This window comes from Fragaria vesca, linkage group LG5, assembly GCF_000184155.1.
Source record: "Fragaria vesca subsp. vesca linkage group LG5, FraVesHawaii_1.0, whole genome shotgun sequence".
Taxonomy (NCBI): domain Eukaryota; kingdom Viridiplantae; phylum Streptophyta; class Magnoliopsida; order Rosales; family Rosaceae; genus Fragaria; species Fragaria vesca.
In genome coordinates, this window is record NC_020495.1 from 6,246,592 (window position 1) to 6,266,399 (window position 19,808).

Sequence of the window (19,808 nt, forward strand, 5' to 3'; positions counted from 1 at the left end):
CCAAAGAGAATTCACAAGGAACGTCAATAGTAAATAAACAGGAGAGCTTCACATTTATAAGCAGAAAGTCCCAAATTTAACTCATAGCTCCATTTCTGGTTAGCATCCGATCAAGTAATTTCAACAGATTCTCATCTTTCCCAATATGGGGTGTCGGTCCTTGTTCCTCTTAATGTGGTACAAGTCTCTAAACCATCTTGAGTCTAAAATACGAGTGCCATATATCAACTCCTTTCCAGCCATGTTAAGCACTCGCTTACAAGCCAGTCTTTTATTCATCTGACTAATGTCATGTTGGTCAGAAAGCAAACACTTTCAACAAAAGAAGTAGCTTTAGATAGCTGCACTCTGCAGGGTCTTGCTAAAACAAAATGTAAATTCCCGAGTACCTAGCCATTGCTAACAGCGTATCACAACCACAACAGTAATACACTTCAGGATTTCTCATCCTGAAACATACACAGGAGGTACAAAAGCAAAGCGAAACTAAGGATCATGTTAATCTGATCAGAAAACTACTTAAAAAAGGAAGCCTCAGAATGATAACTCTAAATAACTATCCATCCACCTTGTATGAAATAAATCTCAAGACTGGAAGAAGCTTTTTGCTGATGGAATGTCACGAACAAGGTCATCAAGGCTCAATGCCAACCATGAAAACCCCTTTGTCATCTGACTGGAACTAATAATACCTTCCTCAGCCGCCTCCTTTAACAGCTTCGTTATAAGCGGTTCAGCTGTCCGAGTCTCCATGCCAAGAATTAAAGCTCTTTTCACAACCTCATGATGATAGAACGAAACTCCCAACTCCCTAATGCACCTACAGGCCTCAAGAGTATCTCCACTTTCCACATATTCTCTCAACAAGCCAGAAATCTTTTTCTTCACCTCTTCAACAGTTATGTGGGTGCTACCTCCCCACCTCCTCTCCACAAGTTCCCAGGTACCCTTGCCACCTCCTCCTTCTGCATCATGCAGAGACAAGGGAAATCAATCACAAGAAAGATTGAAGGCAACAGATAATATAACAGCAACACTCAGCTTAGTCATAAACTAATTTAACCAACAGGGGGAGGTAGAAAGACAAATAATATCAATTCGAATGTAAACTAAAGCACTATACTGGTTCTAAATAGCATAGCTTCTCAAGTCATTAGCAGCCTTAGAGATGAAAATGCTACTTGTATCCCGTCTAAAGCTTCAGGATTTAGTCACAATCTTGCAAAAATGACTAGTATCATACAAAATTAGGTCAACCCTGTTAAAGTAAAGTACCAAAAGCAAAGTAATTTGACTTGTTTCATCTATCCGCAACAGGATTTCTTAAGAACAGGTATAGCAGTAACCCCAAATTCATTAAAATCAATGTTCAATCATAGGTCCACAGGATAATATCAATTGGATACTATAATAGTGAGACATAGTCAAAACATTGGTACACAGAACACCATTTACACAACACACCATTGCATGCATACCAACCTTCTATCAATAGCCATCTAATATTTAAAGTACCAATGCTTTCAAAACTATCCAAACTAGTATAAATTCAACACCATTCAATTGCCACCGAACTCACCTTTTTTTACTCACACAAGCTTCCCCGAGTGTGTCCGACGCACATGCCTCACAGCTATCCCAGCAGTCGGTGCCTTGCCGCCAGCAGGGGCTTTTACATGATGCCAAGTTGGTATGATCCTGTTGCTAAAAACCTAATAAACAAGGACTTCAAAATTAAAAAGCATATAGAAGCACACAAAAGAGTAATGTCTTGGTAGCAACGGGATGCTGAAGACAAAACAATTCTACCATCTAATCAGAATACTAAATCAAAATTACAGGAGCTAGTGTAATAAAAAAATAGTACCTCCCCACAGTCACAGTTAGGGTCATCACGATCGATATGGGATTCACCATCGGTATCAAGCAGCTTTCCCCAGGTGCCCTGGCCACCTCCTCCTCCTGCATCATGCAGAGAAAAGGGAAATCAATCACAAGAAAGACTAAAGGCGTCAGATAATAAAACAGCAACAGTCAGCTTGGTCATTAACTAATTTAACAAACAGGGCAAGGTAGAAGAAAAATAATATCAACTTGAATATAACGAAAGCACTATACTGGATCTAGATAGCATAACTTCAGTCATTAGCAGCCTTAGAGATGAAAATGCTACTTGTATCCCGTCTAAAGCTTAGGGATTGAGTCACAATCTCGCAATAAATGACTAGTACCATACATAACTATGTCAACCCTGCTAAAGTAAAGTACCAAAAGCATGCATACCAACCATCATTCAAGAGGGCCATTTAATATAATACCAATCCTTTCAAAACTGCCAAAACTAGAATAAATTAACACCATAGAACTCACCTTTTTTCACCACTCTGGACGGTTCAGGGAAAGGTTTCTTTGCCCATGCTTGGAAGGCTGGAGGAAGAAAATTATCAAAAACAGAAAAAGAGAAGGGACAGCAAACTAAATATCAAATTCCAAATTTTTTTTTTTACCTTCCATGGATTTACTGAAAGGGACAGCCCCTTCACCACCATTACCACCATTGTGGTCATCGTCACTACCGTCATCAGACCCGGGCGTGGCCGGCCCGACCCAAGTCAGAACAAATAATAAAAAACCAATTATTGAACAAATGATGACGCTACTGACAATGTTTGAGCAGAACGTGACCTTCGGAACTCCGCCTTCTGTGGATAAGTTCAGCTTTACATATAAAGCCTGGCAAAACTTTTCACAACAGTTGTGATAAGTTTTCCAAAAGCCAGGCTCTATAGCAGGCGGCAGAGCAGGTGGCTGATGGACCTTCTTCTCTGATTTTCTTTTTTGTATTTTGAGTGGGGGCAATGGTGGAATAGATTGTCCAGGTGTGGGGAATTTTTTTTTGCGGACCATAATTAAAATATTCCCAGCAGTATGGATGTTGTTATACCTGAAAAAAGAAATATAAGAATCAAACACTTACACGCAGCAATATAATGATTGAAAAAAAGTAATTGCAACTTACACAATCTCAAAACACTCGACCGGGTCTAAAAAATCCCACATCGAAGTGTGTGAAGGGCCATGATCGGGGCTGTTCTTTCCTGTCTGGAATTACATAAAAAATACATAAATAAATTACATGTAGGATCAGCAAACGAATAGTTATGGTTTATCCATTTTGTGTGCATGATATGTAACTAATGATTACACTACTGCAGATTGAAGGATCAGCAAACGAATTTGGAAAAAGACCAAGTGTTTGGGACAAGATTGATGAGGTCCCTGGTCACTATTGGCTGCTAATCATACAGTACTTCTGCGAATAATTTTACTATGTCTGTGTTTTACCAGTTGATATTCTTCTTTTGATTCAGAGAGAATTATGGACAAATCTACCATGTCTACGAGCATAGATTCATACAAGCGATACAAGGTGAGTAGAGGACTAGCTACAATATGTATCTCCTCCCATTAACCACTTCTTTGTTAGACATATATTTTAATTTTACCAATTATTCATATTTACAGCAGGAAGATGTAAAGTTAGTCACAGAGCTTGGAGTTGATTCTTCCAAGTAAGCTTTTTATTCCTGTTTCTTGGTCCCATTAAACACATTCCATTTGTAGATGGAACTTTGAGTGGAGGAGTAAACCAAGAAGGTATCAATCACTACAACTGTTTGATTGAGAAAAGAGGGAGCACTTTCATGCTCAGATTCATAAAGATTCAAGCAAAGAGAAATCACAAATTCAAAATTCACAAAACAACAATACTCTGTCTCCGAGACAATAAATATATTAAAATCAAATTGTCGAGTATGTATATTAAAATCCTAGATCTAAACCCAAGAACCCTAGATCACTAACAATATTTTTTAATGTTTCCCAGAGAGTCAGCCACACATATTATTAAAGAAACAAAATTAAAGAAACAAAGCGCGAACGTGACGGATTAGGGATTACCGAAAATTGACGACGACCGCGCCCGTCCCATTTCACATTACCCCACGCAGTGCGGTAGGTGACCGTCGATTCTCTGGCAGCCATAGCGAGTCACCTGAATCTGAATCGGGAGAGAAGGCGGAGGGAGAGAGAAAGGTAGAGGAACACTAAAAGACAGCGAGTTTTTTTTGTCTGATTAGAAGATTAGGAGGAGAGTCCTTTATAAGAAAGGGTGGGATGGGCCAATCGTGGTAATAAGGCCCAGAATCACTGTCACTCCCTACACCCTTCACTTGCCTTTTCTTTTTCTTTACCATTTTTATGTGTTGATGGATAAAACTGCAAACAAATGACATTTCAAACACAAATGGGTCTTGCATATTCTTTTCTATTGTGCTCCTCAGGGTTGCATATTTTTATGTTGGGATTCATACATGCCGGTACTTAAGGATCCTCAATCATGTTTTTAAATTTTAGGGTCGGGCCGGGTCAGGCTATTTAGAAAAATCAAAGCCAACGGACTGTCTATGAGCCGGGCCTATTATATACATACATGTAATAGAATTTTATCAAATAAAACAAAAAACTATAAAAAAAAAGTTAAGATTTGAACTAAATGTAATAAAAAATCAAAATAAAATATGACTTATTAATTAGTTCACATATTTAATTAATAACTTCATAAAAAATATTTATAAAACAATTGATAAGGCTTTGGGGTGGGCTTTTTAGGGCATATAACGGGCCGGGCTGAGGCTTTGAACCCTCCGCCCTAACTCGGCTTCATGCCCTATGGACCAAGGCCCATCTCGACTAGGGGCCAGGCCGGGCCGGGCTTTGGCCCTTTGGACCAACGGGCTTTTAGGCCCGCGGGCCAAATGATGACCCCTACCAGTACTGGTGCACATTCAATCTGAATTGGAAACGGAGCCGCAACAATTGCTACAAATAGTCCCTTTTCATGAAAGGCATTTAGGTTTGCCAACAATGGCCAGAAGAAATAAAGAGACGTACAAACGTCTACATGAAAGACTTGATCATCATCCAGTCGGCTGGTAGAGCAAGTTTCTATCTAAAGCTAGAAAAAATGTGGAAATGGTATTCATTAAGTCAAAAGAAATGCTGACTTCACATAATATAGCAGTGTTGCCATCCTAGCTAGCAATCAATGATTACAAGTAATTACAAACCATCCAGTGGGTTGGTCTTGAAAAGAAAAAGAAAAAAAAAAAACATTTGTTTGAGACGGATATAGGTAAAGCCTCAACTCATTCATATAGAAAGAAGAATTAATTACAAAAGACACCCTGAAGTATATGGTCGTTTGCATTTTAATACTCCAGTATCAAATTTTTCTTTGAAAATTCTTCCCTCCACAAAATGAGGGTTCCCTTTCAGCTAATTTGATGACGTGGCAGCATCGGGGCCACACTTTGAGTTAGTTTGACCGACCTTCGTTAGTCCAAATGTTTTGACGTGGGGTTTGGAAAAGAAAAAAACATTTCTTTGAGAAAGATATGAGGTAAAGCCTCAACTCATTCAGATAGAAAGAAAGAATTTTCCCATCTGTTAATCATCTCGAACAAAATTTGTTCAGCCAACATTTCTCTTCTTCTCAAGTTACGCCGCCGCCGGTTCGGTGGATCTGGGCATTTCCAGGTTGGCATCTCGGTCGCGCTAGCCATCATTTCGATGAGGGTCGGGTTGGACCGCAGCGGCGACGAGAGATGGGCAGTTCTGAACTGGGTCAGGCTGGTGGGAATGGGTTTTGTGTCAGATGGGTTTGGAGGCAGAGCAACACCGACTATTGAGGGTATGAGTTTGTCAAACAGCTTTTGTAACTCGCTATAACACCCGCCATTGGTAAGCCCTCACTCTGTGGAGGGAAGAATCTCCGCCGCTTTTTCTTTACCAATTTTATAGGCTCTTTTTTGCTATTTTACAGGCCTATGTTGGGATTAGGATCCATACAAGAAATAGAAACAATGTGTGTGAGAAATGTTATACTCAAGATAGACAAATAAATTTATCAATTTTTTAAAATTTAACGATTTAGTTTTGCATAACGTGATTTTGGATTGCAAACATACAATGTGTATGAGAAATGCTATACTCAAGTGAGAATCGCCTAATTGTGTCTATTCTAATGAACCCAAGTATACACTATTAAAATAAGTCACCTAGTGTTATGAAATTTATTAACCATCTCGATTCTGCTAGTTGTTGTTGTTTTTTTGGTCTTAATCTAGATCTAGGATTGTTGTTATCCAGTTTCGTGTATTTTTTTTTTAATTAAATACATAAACCCTAAACCCTAAACCTCTCACTACTTATGTCACCAGACAGCTTGCAAGACGGCTTCGTGCCTCCACTTCAAAACCAAAACGTAAATAACAATACAAACTCCTTTTAAAGGGTGAAAAAGTTGGGTCGTTTGGGAAAGTTGGCCGTGATGTAGAAGTGTAAAAATTGCAAAGAACAGTTCAGGCCCAAAACCGAAGCGATGCCCTTTCCTATAAATTGGTGAGAAGAGAAGAGAAGAGCAGCAGCAATCGTTGTGTAGGGTTTTAGAGGCAAAGAGACGAAGAGAGGCAAATCGAGACGAAGAGAAAGAGAGCAATGGAATTATCAAGCGGGTCTTCATCAATCCAATTCAACCCTGACCAGTTCAGGAGCGAGCTTCAGTCCCAAATCGCTGAGGCTTATTACCAGGAGTTCCTTGAGGTATTCTTCAATCATGGGTTCTTGTCAATCATCTTCATCACTATATTTACTTTATGCGCTACATATAATCTTTCAGTTCAATACCAGTTTTGTGAGTTCGACTGTTTTTCGTCAATACCAGTTTTGGTAGTTCACGCCGGTTTGTTTTGGGTATGTCGGAGACTTAGTTGAACTTCCAATTGGGGGATGATGGTGTAGAAAGTTTATTCTTTGCTAGTTGAAAAATGCTTGCTTTACTTTGTCTCATCACTATATACTTAGAACTTGCTGTTTCGCCACTAAGTACTTTAGCTTTTTAGAGCTTGGAATATTGGTATCAAGTTGTGAAATTTGATCTATAACTTGGGATGTTTAGTGTAACTTTAGTAATTTTGAAATACCGAATCACTGAAATATTAGTCTCACAAGCGCCCTGGTATGCTGAGTCCCAGAATCACTGAAATATTAGTCTCACAAGCGCCCTGGTATGCTGATTCCCAGTTTCATAGGTCCATACTTCTGACCTGGTTCAGCATACAAAGATCAATTGAGTATACCCATAAACTGCTAGTAACTTCAAAATAGCGGACTATCGTTGTTGAAAAAGAAAAGTCTCCCTTTTCCCGTGCTTATATATTCATTACTTATGTGGCATCCTTTGTTAGAATATGGCTGCTGAATACCTCCGTCTTAGCATTGCTGTGCTTATGTATACTTGCGTTTACTTTTAACTTGCCATTACTAGGATGCTTTTAGAAGTTGAGAAATTGGATCCAGAAGGAGCCAAATGGGGAAGGATGTTGCTGGAACTTTGGGTGCTTGCAAAACCATTTATGGCAGGGTATGGGTGTGTTATATGTAGGGCTGCCACTCGGTCGGTTTGAATCGGTAATGGGCGTTACCAACTTCAAAACCAAAGCTTTCGGTAATGAAATATGACTTTCAATTACCAAACCAAAAACTTCGGTATGAGATAAATCTTACCAACTTCGGATGTCGGTTTTTCGGTATTACCAAACTTCACTACAAATATATTTTCAAAATATAACAAAACAATACAAAACTATAAAATTTAAATATCACTTGAGTTTCTAGAGTCTGATAATACATATACAAAAGATAGTCATTTCAGTACACATTATCGAGTATGGTTTAATTTTCTACCGAAATAGTCAGGATGTAAATGTTTCCAAATTTTTATATGAACAAGTTATGTGTCATCTATGTAAAAGTATGTGTGTGGAAGAGTCGACCAAAATAAGTCACATAAGGGCAATAAAAGCTTTTTCGTGTAATAAGTGACGTTAAATTATGGTTGACCGCTTTGATCAATACCCGAGCATTATTGAGTACAATTGAATTTTCTATCATAATTGTATTATACTATAATGATCACATCAGACGGTCGAATTTTAATTTTGTGAATTGTAATCATTGGAACCACAACATGCCTGGTAATGTGGTATAACTTATTTAAAGTAAGTTATATGCATATGTACATCTTTGTGAACCAACTACAAAGAGGAAGCAAAATTTTCAAAAACCTTGTGAACTATGATGTGATCAATATAGTGAAATACGACTATGGTAGAAAAATTAGGTATTTTTGATAATGTTTTGGCCTTGATCAAGGCGGCTAACCCTATTTACGCTTGTTCTTCCTATGGGGAGTCCTATCATCAAGAGAGGTAAAAACATTCCTAAATTTTTACATGGGCGGTTACATGTCATCTAAGTGGGTTTGTCTATGTGTGTGTGTGATGAATCGACTAAGACGGGTAGGTAAGAGTGTTTATATAACAAGTAACATTGAATTAAAGTTGATCGCTTTAATTGAGACCCGAATGCTACCAAGTATAGTTGAATTTTTCTATTCATTGTCTTGTTTTTTACTAAATGGTATATACAATTGAAAACGTGAGATAAGATTATTAGTCTGTGTGTTTTTAGAAATATAAGTCTTTAAATAATTAGAATTTCGGTAAATTCGGTATTTACCAAAAACCAAACCAACTTTTTCGGTATTTCTTGGTTTCGGTTTTTTTTATTTCAATTACCAAAATTCGGTTTACCAAATCATAAATTTTCGGTCGGTTTTCGATCGGTTTGGTATTTACCAAACCAAGTGGCAGCCCTAGTTATATGTCATTTACCTAATTGCACAGATTGAGATTACCCGTAAGTCTTCACATGTTCCCAGTGGCTTCTGGAACGCATGTCCATCCTTCTTATACTTCCTTCTATAAGATGCACAATCATTCTGATAGAATTTTCTCCTCACAATTTGTAATAGAAATCCTGGTTGCGCAACAAAAGAGTCCCTGTTTATAATTTACACAGGGCTAGGATTTTTGAGATGAGTAGCCAGTTTGATTTCCTTTGATGAGGTCTGCTAGCTACCTGGTCCTGGGTGGTGTGTGGTAAGGGGGTATAACTTACCAAAAAGTCAAAAAGTCAATACTACTTACTATGTATGTTATGTCTTTCTTTTGTTATCCTTGGTATGGTGAGCCACAGATTTTGACCGTAGATATGCATATGTTTATGTACTTGCACATTTTGGGTTACATGTATATGTAATCTTTTGAAGTTGCCTTAGAAACTTTTGTCACTTTGGATTGGGGAATATTTATAGCTGAATCTTATATGTAAACAGCTCTGCTTAGATTTTATCTGTCTGATTTTTGTTCTCAACTGTTTTTCATTTGTCACACAGACCTTAAGGAAGAAGTGCTTTGAAAAGTGCATCACAAAACCAGGATCAAGCCTAAGTGGGGGTGAGAGCAGCTGCATCACTAAATGTATCGATCTCTATGTCGAGGCTACCACCATCATCACTAAAGAGCTCGTTAGTGCATCCCGGGACTAAACTTTCCAGTATCAAATTGCCTTTTGTGAATAAAGCTAAAGTTGCAAAAGATAACAGACTTCAAATGCAAGTTGAGATTATGCTGTTTTTTACTCTAAAGCGAACTTCTTTATTAGGACCAAGTGTTGCATTCACGTTATTGTGTACTTGATTGTTGAGTTATGCACACATTTTAATCTGCGATTTTCATTTCAACATTAATCCTTAAAACTTTGCAGTATCGATTCGATTTTGTCTCGTCCATCCTTGTTATTATATTGTTATGATTTGAGACCTATCATCCAGATTTGTGAAGCACCAATGTCGCATGATGAAGCTTGGGTCTTTATTTTATGAGGCCTTTATTTTGTGGCTGATATTTCTCCCTTGGAGTACAAACTCCATCATATTTCTAAATAATCAAATACATATATGATTGAGGCTATTGTTAGTTAAGCTCATCATTAATTCAATTAATAACCAACACTCGGTATCAAGAGCTCCAGCTGCAATTTCTACAGTACGTTTGTGAGCAGCGAAGATGACCAGGACATATTAGCTTTCTGAGTTTTGTTTCGTTACTTGTCTGATGCATTTCATAGAACACTTTTTACTACTTTATTTACCAACCGAACATTTGTATTGTACTATTTGTACTCAAGCACACAGCTCAAAATTTCAACTACCTGAACTAATTGGAATGTGGTCGAATCGATTGCCTTCACCTTTAATTACAAATGCCACTTAGATCTGCATGCCTGTGATCCGTGAACATAACATGATTGACATCCCAAAAGATCTCTTGTGAGATTTCTCATACCTACTAAAAGCAAAACTATATGATCGACCTTTGGAAGAAGATACCTATATACGTACTCAGATTCACGCCGTGTATACAAGGATTTCCATCTATTCAGATTAGGATGTTCTTTCATATACATCAGATTTTGATTGTTATGGCGTTGAAAGGAAATGAATGTCAAGTTATTTTACATAAGACCTTTCCAGTAGTATTGCTGCTGTCTTTTTTTTGCAGCTTTTGTAGTTGCTGGAACTATGTAGTATGGTTCAGCAACTTCTTTAAGAATACTGGAAGCCACTTAGCAGATTCTTTAGGAATGCGCTTGAGGTTGTCTTTATAGTCGACATAGTATAGCCCGAACCTTGGTTTATAGCCTTCCATTCACTCCCAGTCGTCGAATGCAGCCCAGTGGAAATAGCCTTTGACGTTTACCCCATTCCTGCAGGCTGCAGAAACAGCAATATCACTAGTAAATACATGTACCATGTAAGCATGTCTATAATGCCTCACAATTAGCTCAATGGATGACTTACTTCATTGCCACCTTGATCCTGTACAAGTGTCTGAAGAATGCATCGATTCTATGCGGATCCCTGAGTTGTGCATCGAGTGCAAGATTATCGTTCTTTGCCTCTATGATTCCATTTTCAGTAATGTAGATTGTAGGGCATTGCTAGTTTTGCTTCATGAACTCCTAAAGCTTTTGAAGACCTTGTGGATATGAGAAGATGTAGACGCTTCCTTCAGCCTGCAAAACAATTAAGTAACAAGTCTAAGTGATCTCTTGCTAAGCATTGCAACATTAGTACAATGGGAAGGAAACTCAAGACACTGATTTTCTTACAGGAGGACCGATTAAGACTCCATTTGCATCTGCAACAATCACAAAAGGAAGTGATGACTGGTAAGAAAATATGCATATACAACACAAATGACAAGCAATATTGGTAAGTATGAAGCAGTGAAGTGTGTACTTGTTTCACTTGATGTAGCTAAATCGTCGTTAGCTTGACTCGCTGGATCGTTTTTACCATATCTTGTGGTATAATAGTTGATACCAATGAAATCGAAGGAACCCTTGACTAAGCTTTTCTCTTCTTCGGTGAAACAGGGTAGCCTTTCCTTGACCAAATGTCTCATAACCTTCGGATAATCTCCGTACGTATACTGTTGGTTCCATGAACCTAATAAGAGAGACCATCAGTAACTTGGCACAAGTTTAAGGAGACTTCTTTTTCAATCAAGCAAATAAACTTGGATTCAAAGTGGATATTGCTAACCATCCAAGTTCAAAGTCTAAAATTCTTCTTGCTGCAGTTTTGTCTTCTGATGTATCTGAATAAGGCTCAATGTACTGATACTGACCTTCAAGACACCATCCAATTTGTCCACCTTGTTTAGCTTAAGACAAACAATGGCCAATAAAAGTTAATTTAGTATCAAAGACCTAAGAAATCATGATACGATTAAATCAGAATGTGTCGACTCACCTGAAACTTCTCCCTATAGAGCTTAACAGCAGTAGCATGAGATAGGATCAAGTTATGGCTCACAATATAAGCTTCAGTAGATGAATTGCACCCTTTGGACATAATAAGTGGCTCATTGATTGTAATCCAATTTTTGTCCCTATCTCCATATATATTTCTTGAAACAGATTTCACTATAATCTTTGAAATTAATCCAGAGCAAAAATAAGATTGATGAATAGCATTGTTCACATTGGCACTAGTTATAGAGTTTGATCAGTGAAGAAGATATCTGCATCTAGTTTTACAAATCTGACATGATAATTAGTAAGAAAGTACTTACACAAAGGAGCGACATAAAACGCCATTATACTTGTCTGTCAAGGCTTGTGGTTGATCAAATTGCAGAAGGGTTACATAGGGTGTGATGCCTGCATTATAATTTTTGCTTATATATATTTCGATATGACTGGAAGTCAGTGAAAGATTACATTGAGGGACTATTGAGCTAGTTTGAGTGGTGAAAATTGAAAGTTGGTGAAAGATATGTATACTAAGTAATTACATTACATGTCAATTGGTTCTTACCATTCTTGATTAGTTCATCAATCAAACAGTTGTAGTGATTGATACCTTCTTGGTTTACTCCTCCACTCAAAGTTCCATCTACAAATGGAATCTGTTTAATGGGACCAAGAAACAGGATTAAAAAGCTTACTTGGAAGAATCAACTCCAAGCTCTGTGACTAACTTTACATCTTCCTGCTGTAAATCCACTATATATAATAGCGTTAAGGGTTTAGTAGTGTTCAATCCGTGTGGGGAATGACGGTGCTGCCCCTTCTTCCGTTTTATTTACTTTCATGCCATCGTGGTTCCTGGTTGTTGCGCGTGGCAATGGTCCCTGCTTCCACGAAAACCTTACGCTTTTTTACATGCCCCTGAGGGAATCACATTTCAGCTGGCAAGAATTTTCGACCCCAGTTCCACATAGTTGCGATCAGCTTTCCTTAATTTCAGTCTGTTCCCAGTTTGACGATTTCTGCTTCACCTTCAAAGATTCACCTTCAAAGATCCTATCTTCAAACCTATTTGATTCTATTAAATTTCACTGCAAACCCTCTGAAAAATTAGGGGGATTCGATTACATGCACCTTTGAAGTGGTGAAAATGAAATTGGGTTCTCCAATTTTGGTAAGATTGGTTAGTTTCCTCCATATTTTGCAGAATTTGGCAGCTAATTTGGGTTTTATGTGCTCAGGTTCGAGTCCCTTGCTCAGTTTGTATCTTCCAGGTAGTCATCGGACAACGAATCAACCGTCAGTCTCTTTCTTTATCTCTGTAATTGGGAATTTCGTTTTCCTGTTGCTTAATTTTGTTAATTTTTTAGTTTGGTGGTTGCTAGAGCTCAGGGACCCATGTCAAGTCTTTCACCAATTCATCTTTACCAGTCGCTAGGGGATTCCTGGTAAATGCTTTGCAAAATTCAATTATTCATGACAATCTAGGATTAATTTGAAATCAGTTCCTGTGGTATGGCCCTATGTTACATTAAAACCACTTGCCCTATGTTCATTGTCTATAATTATTTTGTTCAATCTTCAAGCATCCATTTCAGTTGTTGATAAGCTTTCTATTTAACCGACCTTCAGTTATCAATGATACCCCCTTTTACCTTCAGTTATCAGTGATCCAATTACTATTGTTCATTGCATATGGCCTGAACATTGTGCTTTCTATATGGTTATATACAAAGGACATCATAGTACCTTTGCAGCCATTAATTTGTTCGCAGACTTTAAACAAATTTACTTATTTCCATGTCATTCTACATCTGATATTGCCTTCTATCATGTGCTCTTCTTATGTGATCTGCTAGATGTGACTGGACGGGATAAGATAAGTTCAGCCACCTGAAGAGACCACTATTGATGGGAGGTTTACATATAGACGTCATGTCCTCCTCCAAAATACTAGGTACAAAGTCATTCTCACAATCGTTTTAGGCTCAGATATTTCAATGCATATTATCTTTCCTTATACCATCAATTGTGACAATAATTGTATTCATCTGATGTTATTATTATGCTTACCATGGTTACAGGAGAGAAGGTGTAAGGGTGATTCTCTGAGGAGATCTTACCACCAACTTTGATATCCAAAAGATTACCGAGTTAGGATTATAAATTGAGTTAGACGAATGGTAGAAACGGATATTGTTCTATTTTCCTTATGATACAAATGAAATTGTAGTTGGTTGAAGAAAAATGGGAAGAATGAAACCAGCACTGATTATGGGGTGATGAATATTTCAGGCTACTATAAGTTCTCATCTCTGGGAGAAAGATGATGAGTCAGGTGTATACTCTTGATGGCATACTGTCAAGAGCAGAAAAATAGTACGATATGATGGAAGGAGTAAGAAGACGGATTGAGGAGGTACAGATTTAAACCTTCTTGGCTCTGTTTCTAATCCCTTAATTTTGGTTTTGGTGGTAGCAATGATAAGAGTGGGTTTCATGTCATGAATTTTAGATATGGTTCATTTTAACATGGATAATCTCATACTATTTGTGGTTTAAGAGGTGAATTTGTGATATAGAGAACATATTGGAACTTCTGGAATTGATAGGTGTTATGTACCTTCTGGAATTTTTCCATGTACCATAAAACTGATATGAAAGCAACTTCTTCCCGTTCTTGACAGCTCTGAAATTAATCTTTTTTGGTATATATACTTTTATCTGGTCTGGAGCTAATTAAATTATATGTAGTTTCATGCACATGTTGGATTGATGTACATTATATGACGACCCGATGTTTCAGGCTTTAATCATCTTTTGTTGATCATTGTGGCACTTCGGTTAAATCTGCAGATAATACAGATGAAAGTAGCTTTCGAATGTGAGAAGCAAATGGGACGAAAGTAGCTTTCCTAAACTCTATTCTGAATTTCTTTTCCTTTTGTGATTCAGAGGTAAACACATGAATACGATCGACCGAGAAAAGCAGGGAAAACACAAGAGCAACACATGAGACTATAGTCTAGGTGCAAAAATAACAACTACCTGGTATAAAAAAGAAACCCATAATTCCCTAATTGTATCATCTTGCTGTCAACCGGATTTCATACATATCCTTTATCCAACGATTGTGAATAGTTTCCTAGGCCGCAGCAGAGCGCGGGTGATTGACTAGTATGAATAATTGGTGAAATTAAAATATATGCCTAACAAAGAAGTGGTTAATGGAAGGAGATACATATCGCTAGCTAGTCCTCTACTCACCTTGTATCGCTTGTATGAATCTATGCTCGTAGACATGGTAGATTTGTCCATAATTCTCTGAATCAATAGAAGAATAACAACTGGTAAAACACAGACATAGTAAAATATTATTCGCAGAAGTACTATATGATTAGCAGCCAATAGTTACCAGGGACCTCAACAATCTTGTCCCAAACACTTGGTCCTTTTCCAAATTCGTTTGCTGATCCTTCAATCTGCAGTAGTGTAATCATGAATAGTTACATTTCATGCACACAAAATGGATAAACCATAACTATATGTGCCGGAATCAGTTCAAAGTTGAAAAATTTGCACCTGCGCAGCAGCAGTGGTGACTCCAAAAACAAAGTCATTAGGGAAGTCGGTCCATTTCACGTTCAATTCTTCAGGGTCTGATGCATTGGCATGCAACCCCTCATGAGCATCCACAGCAGCTGCAATATAATTTATCTTAGAGAAAGCATGAGCATGAAGCAACAACACAGCTTTATGATACGATTACTAATACAGCAAATTGTTATTGCAACTGCTAAAAGTAATTACAAACCTTGTGAGTAATAGGCGATCAAAACAATGCACATATTATCCTTTGTGGAATCCTTAACCATGTTGGTGAGCAGTCCATCACCAACAAAAAGGATAAACACTCCAAACCGAACTATTGAACTAACTATCAGATATGATTGAAGTTTAAGCAGACGACGCTTAACACTGAGTTCGAGGGTGAAGAGCTAGGCTCATCTTATACAAGAATATATAGTTTCCTCTTCTTAACAATAAACCTAGTAACTAACTAACAAGTAAACATTTGATCAATGACAGAACGAACCACAAGTTTTATGCAAATGAGGATAGATCAACAGTTCAACACTATAATTAGGAGGGATATCTATCAGGCTAGCTTTCACAGGTAAATATGTTACTATGTTGGTCAGTTTCCAACATTTCTTCCCTGTGTTTAATATTAGCAAAACTAATATAAGTTTCCAACATTTCTTCCCTGGAACATTGAAATTTTCATATTTATTATTTCATCCAAGGAAAAGAATTTTTAGAAAACGTTTTGGCCACGATGTCAAGTCTACCAAGGCAAGTTCTCCCCCCTTCGATCATTAATCAATTAATATGAATAATATGAAATGCTCTATCAGTAGTCATTATCACTCCACGTTATCCAGATTCCAGAAGCAAAACTAATACCTAAAAAACAAGAACAAAAGTTGAAAACTGTGATCACCTTCACCATATTCTCTTCTTTTCTTGGTAGTTTCGCTTCGTCTTACTTGATCACCTTACATTGACGTTGATCGAAGCTCAGAACACAAACCGTGATTATTGCACCTGTTGAGCTTCTACCCTCATTTCATCAGCAATCAAACAACAACTCAGATTCAATGAGAGCTTCTTCCTCTTTTTCTTATATTCCTTATTCTACCGGTTCATACACACGCGACTTGTTTCTGAGTTTCAGAGGCGAGGATACTCGCTACAACTTTACAGATCATTTGCACAAATATTTGGTTCTCAACAGGATCAACACCTTCAAAGATTATGAGCTTACAAGAGGAGAGGAAATATCAGAAGCACTTCTCCGAGCCATTGAAGGATCAAAGCTCTCTCTCATCGTGTTCTCCGAGAACTATGCATCCTCTAGGTGGTGTTTGGATGAACTAGTTCATATTCTTGATTGTAAAAGGTCAAAGAACCAAATGGTTCGGCCAATCTTTTACAAAGTCGATCCCTCAGACGTCAGACACCAAAGAGGTAAATTTGGTGAGGCACTTGTAAGGTATGAACACAGATTCAAAGATCATATGGACAAGGACAAGGTGTTAAGATGGAGATCGGCTCCATCTTAATTCCACAGGTATGAGTCTGAGTTTATTGATAGAATTGTTGAAGAGATTTCAACACAAGTAAAAGAACCGACCTATTTGGATATGCCAAAGTGCCAAGTTGGGCTAGATTCTAGAGTACAAGATATGCTTGAAATTTTAGATGTTGACAGAGGTGATGTACGTACGTATGGTGGGGATATGGGGAGCTGGTGGAATTGGAAAGACAACAATTGCTAAAGCTGGTTACTATAAAATTGCTCATAAGTTTAAAGATAGCTGTTTTTTGGCAAATGTTAGAGAAGCTTCAGAGCCACACGGGGGTTTAGTCAACCTGAAAAACATTATTCTTTCTAAGATTGTTGCTGGGAAAGAATTGATGGCAACTAATGTTTATGAAAGAAGCACTTTATTGCGTGAAAGATTGAGACAAAAGGATTCTGTTAGTTCTTGATGATGTCGATGAACTAGACCAGTTGAACAAATTAGCAGGAACATCTGATTGGTTTCAATGCGGCAGTCGAGTTATCATCACAACAAGAGATAAGCATCTGTTGATTGATCATCAAGTGAAGCCAATATATGAGGTCCGTGAACTAGATCATCATGAAGCTCATGAGCTCTTCAGTTCATTTGCCTTCAAGGATATTAGAAGTTTGGATGACAATGAGACACTGTCCGTCAGTAGTATTGTTGAATATGCTAAAGGGCTTCCACTAGCACTGGACGTTTTAGGTTCATGTTTATACGTATGTTCAAATAGAGCAAATTCATGTTCCGGACCGTACAAGATTTTTTTTTTTGGCCTTACATCTTATTCCCTGAGCCCGACAAAGGAACACAGGCAAAGGCACCGCCTCTTCCCTTTGAGGGTTGAGTTTAAAAACTACTCCCTGAGCACTACAAAGGAACACAGGCAAAGGCACGCCCCCTATTCCCTTTGAGGGTTGAGTTTGGAAACTATTCCCTGATATTGATAAGGGAAAACAGGAAAAGACACACCCCCTCTGGAGGGTTGAGTTTGAACCCAAGTTTTATTGACAAGCTCTTCTCATTATGGCTAGCTACAACAGGCAATTGAGGAACGCCCATTGCCATAGAAATGTTAGATATACATTAGCAAACCATAGTCACTGTGCCAATGAATCAGTTGGCCACAGAACTGTTATGATACAGTTACACTATGAATCCAAATATGCGTGGAAAGCCAACTTCATTGAGAAATACTGAATTCCATCAAAAAATATATGCGTTCATACAGTAACAGGGAATTGCTGTCTTGAACAATACATAACAAGAGCTTGCTATTGTTATTCATTTCAACTTCACATAAATGACATTATACAAACAGTGCATAATCCGAATTACATGCAAAAACAGAAAAAGAAAACGAAATAAAGGGATCTAATACAACACAACAAGTTATTCAATGTCTTATGTTTTTGATGAGATTACTAATTCACTGATAATTTCACACTTGGTTTTGCTTCAATAATCTAAATACCAGCACAACACTTAATATACCACCCGCAGATGCTATAAGCAGCATAGGTAAACGCTGCTGCCGCCATAATGGTTCTGATGGCTTGGCTACTTGTTCCACAACTGGCAATGATTGTTCCACATTTGCAAATGAATATTCCACATCTGCAAATGAATGTTCCGCAACTGGCAATGACCGTTCCACATCTGTAAATGAATGTTCCACATCTGCAAATGAATGTTCCGCATCCGACAATGAGTATCGGCACACGGGACAGAAGTCAATCATCTCCAGGCATTGAAAAATGCATCTTTTGTGATAAAGATGTGAGCAGGGCAAGCGAATCAGTTGAACAAAGTCAATCTCTTCTTCTACACCTTCAGAGTGATCAAGGCTCTCCCTACAAATGACACACAGTTGTTGTCTATCAACATATTCCAAACTATCAATTCCCACTTTCTCAGAAGATTCTAAAAGAGAGGCCACATCCCTTAGTTCAGGATACAAGAACTTAAACGTCATGTCGCACTCAATAGGCCAGTCGGGGTTTTCAGACAGTTCAACCTCCTCAAATACTCGATCAACAATATCTGGTATCATAGATTCTGGAACTCTGATATCAGCAAATTCTTTAGCCAGCTTCTCCATATACATTTTCCTATAATACAAGAATTTAGGGAGTACCACAACAATTTCGCTGTTTGCAAGGGTTAATATATCAGTATAGGTTTGGTGTGAATCGGGACTACCCCGGTAGGTTCCAGTAATCCAGGAGTGGTATATTCTAATTGCACGCCAGTTGCTTTGCATTGGAATGTTGGGGGACAAATCTTTTCTTGGACCGATATTGCAAACAAATGAAATCTCGGGCTCGGCCATGCTTGAAAAACTGGTTAAGATAGGGAGCATCAAGCATAAGGAGTAGTAGTTCATAAATAAAGCACAATACGTTCTATTTTAGATCTACCCAATATATTCGTGGCAGTACGCCTTCATAGAGAGTCTGAAAATTGCCTCCATCTGACATGAATTTGATCAATTTTGCAGAAACACTAAGTGGGTGATGGATTATAGTAGTTTTAATCATACTTTAAAGCCGATGCATGATTTGTAGTTCTCAGGCTATTGTCTGACTAATTATACCTAACAAGATCAATAGACAATAGTTTTTTAGTACCTGTTTCAATCGATGAAGAAAACCCAACAAAAAGCAAAAGCAGAGTCAGGAAATACTTACATGAAACTTGAATTTTAGTCGGACTACCGGCGACTCCTGCTGCTGTGGTTTAAGGGTTTGTTTTCTTCTTGGGGTCAGATTGGGTGACGGGTTTATATAGGGGGACTATATACATATGGCCTATATATATAATATATATAATAAATTCGCTTGTCAGACCATTACCAGAAGAAAGGAAAAAAAAAAAAAAAAAAAAAAAACGGAA

At 37.8% G+C, this 19,808-nt stretch overlaps 3 protein-coding genes and 2 non-coding genes across 10 annotated transcripts; 2 read left to right on the plus strand and 3 right to left on the minus strand.

The window, feature by feature from the left end:
• Positions 1 to 322: 322 nt before the first annotated feature.
• On the minus strand, positions 323 to 1,597 carry LOC101301006. Its single transcript, XR_184632.1, has 2 exons — positions 1,580 to 1,597; positions 323 to 962 (listed from the first exon to the last, which is right to left on the minus strand). It is a non-coding gene; the product is annotated as an uncharacterized LOC101301006 (transcript).
• A 4,778-nt stretch (positions 1,598 to 6,375) lies between these two features.
• LOC101301197 (mitochondrial import inner membrane translocase subunit Tim13-like) lies at positions 6,376 to 9,878 on the plus strand. The gene is made up of 2 exons (XM_004299136.1): positions 6,376 to 6,663; positions 9,359 to 9,878. The coding sequence occupies exons 1-2, from the start codon at positions 6,559 to 6,561 to the stop codon at positions 9,509 to 9,511; spliced, it is 258 nt and encodes an 85-aa protein (XP_004299184.1). The 5' UTR covers positions 6,376 to 6,558; the 3' UTR covers positions 9,512 to 9,878.
• A 1,108-nt stretch (positions 9,879 to 10,986) lies between these two features.
• On the minus strand, positions 10,987 to 11,884 carry LOC101296779 (beta-glucosidase 27-like). The gene is made up of 5 exons (XM_004300989.1): positions 11,779 to 11,884; positions 11,566 to 11,693; positions 11,267 to 11,465; positions 11,137 to 11,165; positions 10,987 to 11,040 (listed from the first exon to the last, which is right to left on the minus strand). The coding sequence occupies exons 1-5, from the start codon at positions 11,882 to 11,884 to the stop codon at positions 10,987 to 10,989; spliced, it is 516 nt and encodes a 171-aa protein (XP_004301037.1).
• Positions 11,885 to 12,704: 820 nt separating this feature from the next.
• LOC101301491 lies at positions 12,705 to 14,836 on the plus strand. Of its 5 annotated transcripts, none has more exons than XR_184636.1 (5): positions 12,705 to 12,955; positions 13,023 to 13,080; positions 13,174 to 13,229; positions 13,641 to 13,738; positions 13,866 to 14,836. It is a non-coding gene; the product is annotated as an uncharacterized LOC101301491 (transcript). The 5 variants fall into 5 exon arrangements; XR_184635.1 differs by having other exon boundaries at positions 12,710 to 12,955; positions 13,023 to 13,055; positions 13,152 to 13,229; XR_184637.1 differs by having other exon boundaries at positions 12,739 to 12,955; positions 13,023 to 13,055; positions 13,167 to 13,229.
• Positions 14,837 to 18,095: 3,259 nt separating this feature from the next.
• On the minus strand, positions 18,096 to 19,643 carry LOC101302072. Of its 2 annotated transcripts, XM_004299137.1 has the most exons (3): positions 19,604 to 19,621; positions 19,334 to 19,509; positions 18,096 to 19,255 (listed from the first exon to the last, which is right to left on the minus strand). In XM_004299137.1, the coding sequence occupies exons 2-3, from the start codon at positions 19,384 to 19,386 to the stop codon at positions 18,355 to 18,357; spliced, it is 954 nt and encodes a 317-aa protein (XP_004299185.1). In that variant the 5' UTR covers positions 19,387 to 19,509; positions 19,604 to 19,621; the 3' UTR covers positions 18,096 to 18,354. The 2 variants fall into 2 exon arrangements, with proteins under 2 accessions (XP_004299185.1, XP_004299186.1); XM_004299138.1 differs by lacking the exon at positions 19,334 to 19,509 and having other exon boundaries at positions 19,600 to 19,643.
• Between the last annotated feature and the right edge of the window lie 165 nt (positions 19,644 to 19,808).

Excerpts from the sequence above, each read along its gene's own strand:
- LOC101301197 (XM_004299136.1), top strand. The coding sequence starts at position 6,559 with ATGGAATTATCAAGCGGGTCTTCATCAATCCAATTCAACCCTGACCAG. Across the intron at positions 6,664-9,358 it reads ATTACCAGGAGTTCCTTGAG|ACCTTAAGGAAGAAGTGCTT; the intron begins GTATTCTTCAAT and ends TTTGTCACACAG.
- LOC101296779 (XM_004300989.1), bottom strand. The coding sequence starts at position 11,884 with ATGTCCAAAGGGTGCAATTCATCTACTGAAGCTTATATTGTGAGCCAT. Across the intron at positions 11,694-11,778 it reads TAGGGAGAAGTTTCAGGTGA|CTAAACAAGGTGGACAAATT; the intron begins GTCGACACATTC and ends GTTTGTCTTAAG. Across the intron at positions 11,466-11,565 it reads TTGAACTTGGATGGTTAGCA|CAACAGTATACGTACGGAGA; the intron begins ATATCCACTTTG and ends GGTTCATGGAAC.
- LOC101302072 (XM_004299137.1), bottom strand. The coding sequence starts at position 19,386 with ATGGAGGCAATTTTCAGACTCTCTATGAAGGCGTACTGCCACGAATAT. Across the intron at positions 19,256-19,333 it reads TACTGCCACGAATATATTGG|TTTTTCAAGCATGGCCGAGC; the intron begins GTAGATCTAAAA and ends TATCTTAACCAG.